Source organism: Brassica napus, chromosome A9, assembly GCF_020379485.1.
Source record: "Brassica napus cultivar Da-Ae chromosome A9, Da-Ae, whole genome shotgun sequence".
NCBI lineage: Eukaryota > Viridiplantae > Streptophyta > Magnoliopsida > Brassicales > Brassicaceae > Brassica > Brassica napus.
In genome coordinates, this window is record NC_063442.1 from 19,113,611 (window position 1) to 19,121,752 (window position 8,142).

The following is an 8,142-nucleotide window of genomic DNA, read 5'->3' on the forward strand; positions in this document are numbered from 1 at the left end:
TATATAACACTAATCAGTTAAAAAAACTAATAATTAATCAAAACAATCAGATTAAATTATTTATTTGCTAATTATAAAGTATATATATATATATACAGTAGAACCTCTATAAATTAATAATGTTAGGATTTTAAAATTTTATTAACTTATATAGATATTAATTTATAAGAGTTACCTTATTTAGATTTCTTATTTTTAAGATATATTTATTTTAAGATATATTTATTTGATTTTGGTGTATAGACATTAATTGTTTTTTTTTTGAAATTTGAAATTTATATTAATTTTATTATATTATTTGGTGTATATAATATATATTGCATATAACTTAAATGTGGTTTTAGATGTAATATTACTAAAACTCATCAAAATATATTAAGAGTTAAAAATATAAAGATAATTTATTGTGAATATAAAACAAACAATATAATAATAGGTTCTTACTTATATAAAATATGTATACATATAAATTATTAATTTATAATTTAATGAGATCATATATTTACATAGAATTTTTAAAGATATTATTATTTTATTATTTTATCAATTTGTGTCAAATTTTGAACTGGTCCAAGTTGGGACCGGCAAAATTTATTAATTTATATAGATTATTAATTTATCGAATATTAATTTATAAATGTTCTACTGTATATGTGTATGTGCGTATGTGTGTCATATATGCAATTTAACTAACAGGAAATATATTTAAAATCAGACAGAAAGAAACTATTTTCACCTCTATTATTTTCGCACCCAACTGCAAAATGGGATTCACATAAATAGTCATGAATATTTTCACCTCTTAATGAGCGGTTAATATAAGGATGAAGGCAAATATTGGTCTAAAATATTGATCAGCAGATCAGAAATAAGAAAGAACACTGTGAAAAGTTAGAAAGTGGGAATATTGGGAAAGCACAAAAATATTTAAATTATCTAATCGAAGTTTTGAAAGTATTTAATAAAATAAATGAGCAATTTGTTTCGACGTAATTTGTTTTGATATGTTTTCCATTTGATTCTGAAAGTGGGAATATTGGGAAAGCACAAAATAAATATATATATATATATATTGAGAGAGAGAGAGAGAGAGAGAGCTCACATCATGACGATGAAGAGTACCAAGATGGCCGGGGATAGCGTAGAAAGGTCAACAATGTTTTCTCCAGTGTGTCTGGAGTTCACCACTTGAAACAACGAACCAACCAACTTCTCGTACGGATTCATTCCTTCAAGAGACACAGAGTTCCATTCAAAGGTGCAGAAAACAAAAAACTGTATCATCACAAACCCTAACACCGTCAAACCAAGAAGAACACAAAGACGAAGGGAGAGTAAATGAGAGTATCCCATTGTCTTGTGATTCTTGAGAATGTAACCAAACTCCTCGCGCTTCGTGATCTTATCAAGCCCCCATATGAGCAAAAATAAGAAACAAGGAAACAATGTGTTTCCCATGAATATTTGAGGAATTAAGAGCCAGAGAAGACCCGAGTTCTTGCGAAAGATGACCATGTTCTCTTTTGTCGGGACAAACCCACAGTTTCCAAAAGTGGAGACCGTTGTGAAGATGGAGAAGGTAACAGGTGAGATTTCTTTGGAACTAAGAACAACCTTCGCCGTCTTAACAAAGGTTACGTACACAAGAACTAAAACGGAGCCTGCTAGGTTTGTAACAAGATGATAACCAAGAACCACCGAGTACAAATACTTAGACGCCCTTTCATTGATCTGGCTAGGACGCTTAAGATGATCTGTAATATTCTCAAGGTCGCGACGCCTATCCTCTGTCGGAGGCTTTATATTTAAGGAGCCCGTAAGATGTCTAATTTTGCTATGGGGAAAGACGAAGTTGCTAAAATGAGAGAAGTAGAGATCGAGAAAAGAAGTGAAGACTTCTCCACCGAGGAACATGAGGATAGTGATGATGATCAGTTGAGTATTGGAAAAGACCTCCATGTCAATGGTGGACATGGAAGATACAGTGATTGCAGAGACTGAAGTGAAGAAGAGATCCAAGTCATGAGGACGTGAAGTAGTTCTTGGCTTTGAGACCTTGAGTGCCAAGAACCCTAAAAGCGAAAAGGAAAAGAAGTAGAAGAAGTAGATGAAGAAAGGGGAACGAAATTTAGCAAGTTGCAAACGAATTTTTGCTAATTGTGCCAGAACTCTCTCCATTTTGTTTTTATTTTAGAATCGGTTTAGGAATTTATCATTGGGCATAGGTTATATATATACCGGATGATAATCCGCACGAATGCGTGTAGTGAATTTTTATACTAATGTTAATTCATTAATTGGATTTAACATTTTGCAATACTACTATCTTTATCGATTGTAAAATGACAAATACAAATATTGATCTCTTAAATGTATCATCGTTATTGAAAAGTTAAGGTATTACAATTCATTTAATTTTTTTAATGATTTCATATACACAAAAGAAATTAAGTTTTGCGGGTGACACAATCACAAAAACCAGATAGGCAACATTGATTGTAAAATGACAAAAGGGGATTATGTTTTCTTCTCTCGATTTGTTTACTATTGAATCTCCATAAGTGATTTTATTTTCTACCTCTATAAAATTGTGTTTTTGTTTATGTTTCATTGATATGTGTTTTGTTTTTTTTTTTAACTTCTTCTATGAATTCGGTGAATTACATAAGTGTCAATTTAAAAAAAATAGTCATTTGTAAAAAAGTAATTCCACTCCATATACATATCTAAGAATCAATTTTTTGAAGAAAATCGCCGGCAAATTCTATTCACAGATTAGTGTTCAAATGTAATATATCAAGATGTTATAGAATATAAGTGCAAACTCGAAATATAAATGTCTGTCTAGAATATATTCATCAGTTCAGTCTAAAAATTATCTAATTCTAAAACAACAAAATAAATTACTTATTTTATTAACTTACTTTTTTGAAGATTAGTTATTTAAGAGATGCTTTTGAGGTTTAGTTATTTAAGAGTACGCCGATAAAAAAATGGGTGGTTGGTAAAATTATGAGGATATCTTTGAATGGGTGGTTGGTACAGTTGGGAAACTCTCATGTATCATGGAAGTCGAAGAAGCATGATGTATTCTAGAGAGATGGATTTGTATTGTACAGACGGTTCATATCGGAGCTAATCTTATGTTTCATGAGCGTAAAACATGTGGAGTTAGACTATTACTTTATTAGAGATGACATAAAAAACTGAAATCGTTCGAACAAAGTATATATCCACCACGGTACAGTTGGCAAATATTTTTTTCAAAATACTTGTTGGTCGTCCTTTCCATACACTATAATTCAAGTTGAACATTTGTGATCTTCATGCTCTATTTAAAGGAGGATATAAAGATATATATCATATTTAGTTTATTGTTAGTTAGATTGTATTCTTATTATTAGGATTATGTTCTTATATATATGATTGCTAAGAATGTTTGTAAATTTTTTGAAAGCAATAAGATAATTCTTTTCCAGAACTTTAAAATGTCGACCTAGTTTATCATTTAAGGGACTCAATCACACACAAAAACTGAGTGATCATTTGGTAACGGTTTGTCACGTGGGAATGATGTTAAAGGGTGAGGTCATGGGTTCGAGACTCACCAACAACCTAATTATAGAGTCAGAGAGAACACATAATGGAGGGGTTGGAGTCGGTGTGCTGCGAGCCTGGGGCCCACGGGGCGGGTTGTCGATGAGTCTCGAACCCAGAACCTCACCATTTAACAGCATTCTCACATGACAAACTGTCACTAATTGATACATCTTGTATAAATATTTAAACTTAAATTATATTTCTCCGTAGAGTTGTGGTAGTATTCTTTTAAAGAGAAAGTTATGGTCGTTGATATAAATATCTCCTATATATTAATTGAGGATCATTTAAAAGTTGTAACTCTAAGTTGTACTAATTAAAAAGAGACCATGCTTAGGTGTCATTTAGTTAGGACTAACTGATTTTCCGGTGCTCATGCACGGATATAAATATTTATAAAGTAATATTATAATAATTGATTGCTATTTATTTTAAATTAATTTATAATTTGTATGCATAATTTATATTAATAATATTATATTATTTTAGTCACACCTATATGAGTGTGCAGTGATGCCGCTTCAATAAGCTGAGACTTGGCTTTGTATGAGCTCATGAATGGATAGGGACACATGGTTTATAATAGTATCAGATACAAACACTTAGAGTAGTATGGAAATACGTGTGTATTATCTTCATGTGCTCAAAATGGGTTGAGGGATTCAATCCTCTCGAGCATTTGGAATGTGCAATACAATAAGATGAAAAATCAATTCTTAGTAACATTTTTATTTATGCATGAGTTTGATATGTGTTAATTATTTAGTGAATCTATGATTACACTTAAATGGGGGAGGATTGTTGGATATTTACGTGAATCTTTGCAACTATTATAGTGAAGCCTTGTAATTGTTTAGATGAACAAATGCAACTGTTTGTGATTATAACTACTAGTGATGAACAGATGCAACTTATGGTGATAAACCATTGCAACCGTTGATGATTAAAACCTTTGGTAAAGAACTATTATGACTTTTGGTTAACCATTGCAATTGTTGGAGTTAATAGTTGCAACTCTTGGACCATTACAACTGTTGGTGTTGTCCATTGTAACTGTTGATGCTAACCATTGCAACTGTTGATGTTAACCATTGCAACCTTTAATACTCTATATAAAGAGTTGTAGGCAATGGAAAAATAACAATTTCATAACTTGAATCACAAGAAAATCTGAAACTAATTAATAGAGAGAGAGAGAAAGATTCATTGTTCAAAGATCATCAAAGATCTTTGAATAACCACATATAAGCATTAAAGCTCTATTTGTTATTCTTGTATCTTAACCTAGAACAACAGTGAGACTTTGATTGTTTATCATACAAAGAGATTTCGTGTAACCTAAAGTTTGGAATATGGTCGAAATACTCTTTAAGGAAAGCACGGCAATTCAATCATTATCCAAGTATATAATTCACAATTATTCGGGTTACAATCCAAATAACAAACAAAAACGAGGGCAAATATATCATCTAGATCCTACGCATATGCTTTGTGGTTCGAAAAAACTCTTTCCATTATATTATTTCCATAATATACTATAAATCAAGCGAAAAAAGACAAGAGGTGATATTCGAAGCCACTTATCAAATCTAGTAATATGCTAGATAGATAGTCTTCCTGCCTAAAATTAATTGGTGATAAATGAATTGGTCTATTTATCTTATATATTAGTTAGAATTTTTTCTAATTTTCGAAGTAAAACATTTGTCCATAATATGTTTCCTCAAGATGATGGTTCTTTGAGCGTCAATTTTAAAATATTTGGGCAAGGATCGATAGGTCGACTTTGAGCTTGATTGAAGGGTCGACTTTGGGCTTAATCGATAATGGATTGGGTTTGATTGTTTGAATCGGGCTTTGATACCATTTTAATCTAGATTGACTTTCAACTTAAAACAAATTGGGGACAAGTAGATTGACACATCTATCTTATATATTACTTAAAAGTCCATTTGAACTTTCGATCTGGGACCTTTGTTCCTAGTATGCCCATTCTATATAATGGCTCTTTAAGGCTCAATCTCATAATTTTTGGGCAAAGATCGATGGGTCGATTTTGGACTGGATCGATAATGAATCGGGTTAGACTGTTTGGATCGAATATTGATACCATGTTAATCTAGATGGACTTTTAACCTAAAACAAATTAGTGATAGTGGATTGGTCCATTTACTTATATATTATTTCCGATGTGGAATTTGTCCCTAATGTCTTGCATGTTGTATAATCAAAGAAATGTAACACTAGCAAAGTAATTTTTACATCTTAAAAAAACGATGAAAGATGTAACTGTATTTATAACACATCGACTTTTTAAATATGATGGCATGTGTGAAAAGGTTTTGAAAGAAAATTATTTGATTACTTATTTTCCAAAACTCAAACCTATTGATATAAAGAAAAGTTTACAAGGTACAAATACATTTTAAAGATAACTGTTAACACAATAAAGAAACTGAAATAATTTTGAAGAAGAAGTGGAGAGTAACGAGTCTTTTTTAAGAAGTATTATAGGCTAGCTAATAAATATATTATGTCTTATAAAATTCCATTTTTATATATAATAATGTATTTTGAAATTTCAAAAAAAAAACACTAATTTAGTTATTGTAACTTATCTATTTAAATCATTTATCCGGTAAAATTCTAGAGTTAATAATGATTGAACTAAAGTAATGAAACGATGAATGACCTATCATGTAGTTGATTTTTAACATTTATGTGAGTGTGGACAAAGTATGGAGAAAGATGATGTAGTAATTGGAGAGTTACTAAACAAGTCTTTCAAGCTTCCAAAAATATAACTCACCAACCGTCGCACGAGATGAGTTCAACGGACCAAGTGAACGGGTGTAGAAGACTTGAAGGTCAAGGGCATTACAAGTAATATCAGTATGGGGTGTCTTCCTATTTCTGATCCGTGATAGACCATGGATTTGACCCATTTTCATCCATGGTTTATAGGTGTTTTTACTAATAACTATTATATTATAGAGTCTATTTATTATATTTATAAGATCATGAGTGATTTGGAGATAAGTGATGATTTTGGAGTATTTTGGAGATATTTGAAGCAAGCACCCGAGATGACCATCGAGCTTGATATTGGAGAGGAATAATCGATCGATGTTCATATCTTAACATCGATCGACAGCGAAGCGCGCAGAAAGTCCGCTTGGTCACAGCTGACTTGAAGCCCAAGTCTTCATCAATCTACAAGATTACTCCTAACGAGTTTTAACCTAATTATATAAGCTTTGCCACCATGCTAGAGGCAGAGTGTGCTTTTCTTGTTTTATTATTTTCACAGCAAGGTTTTCTAGGATTTTGATAGATTGGAGAGAAGATCCAAAGTTATAATTTGTGATTGGAACTCCATTAATATCTATTTACTATTTTAATGAAATTTTCTTATCTAACTGCTGTTATGAATTGCTTAGCCATGTCTGAGTAGTTCCATTGTTATATTTTAGGGTTTAAATAGGTTAGGAGGGATTAGCCCCAACTATAGATTGCTGCGTTGTGGTAATTGTCATTATGATTGTTCATTAATGCATGTCTCTAGATTAGCTACCTGGAACTTGACCTAGGATTGATAGATAAAAGCGAGAGCTTCATTCTCATCCTGAAAATATTCTAACTGAGCTATGTTTCTTGCTATGAGTAAGACGAGAGCTGATCTAGTGAGCTTAGTAAGCTATCATTCAACATGCGCATAAAGCTTAACTAGAAGCGCGTCGATCGATATCATAATTGAATAATCGATCGATGGAGCGAAAGGTGTATCGATCGATATCCCTATATTATTGTCGATTGACACTTTCTAATTGGTCGACATACGATAGTTGAGATCATTAGATCTAGTTAATAGATAAGTTTAAACATGCGAAAGCTGATAGACTTGTTGACCAAGTAGTTCAGCTTTACATTATCATGCATGCAACTCATTAGGCATCTGTAGGATTGTAATCCCAAGTTTCCTGAATAAAAATCCTAAGTCTAACTATTTTCTTTTTAAGCACCAAAACCTCAACCAATCAATTGAACAAACACTTGTTCAATATAAAACTGCAATTTACATTTAAATCTCTATAACTATCTAGCTTAAAAAATCATATTAGATTTCTTAGGTTTCCTAGCTCTTTATGAATTTGATCCATAAATACTACAACTCGACCTCTTATTTAATAGAGTATAAATCACTTCATAGGATAATTTGAGTGGTATCAATCCAGGAGGCAGTCTTGGTATACAAAAAGGACGTTGGCTTTGTGAGAGAGATGATTGTAACATTTCTGATTTCTAATATACGATGGTATACACTGAAAGACTAAAAAGTAATTTCGTTACATATGTCACTAAGGTGCATTTATTTTTCTGTTCACTTATCCACAAAAACTCATAAATTAAGCATGTTTGACATAGAACAACAGTAGAATGATGTGTGACTGAATGGAAATTTTTTGGTGATATCATTTAAGTTTGGCCAAAAAATGGAAACTGAAAAAACGATGATTGCAAAGTTAATAAATACAAAAAAAG

General features: G+C 31.5%; 1 protein-coding gene across 1 annotated transcript; it reads right to left on the reverse strand.

Moving 5' to 3' along the window:
- Positions 1-1,098: 1,098 nt before the first annotated feature.
- On the reverse strand, positions 1,099-2,178 carry LOC106358873 (sodium transporter HKT1-like). Its single transcript, XM_048740409.1, has one exon. The coding sequence runs from the start codon at positions 2,176-2,178 to the stop codon at positions 1,099-1,101; it is 1,080 nt and encodes a 359-aa protein (XP_048596366.1).
- Between the last annotated feature and the right edge of the window lie 5,964 nt (positions 2,179-8,142).

Bases quoted from the DNA above. Each gene is read 5' to 3' on its own strand.
- LOC106358873 (XM_048740409.1), bottom strand. From the start codon at position 2,178: ATGGAGAGAGTTCTGGCACAATTAGCAAAAATTCGTTTGCAACTTGCT.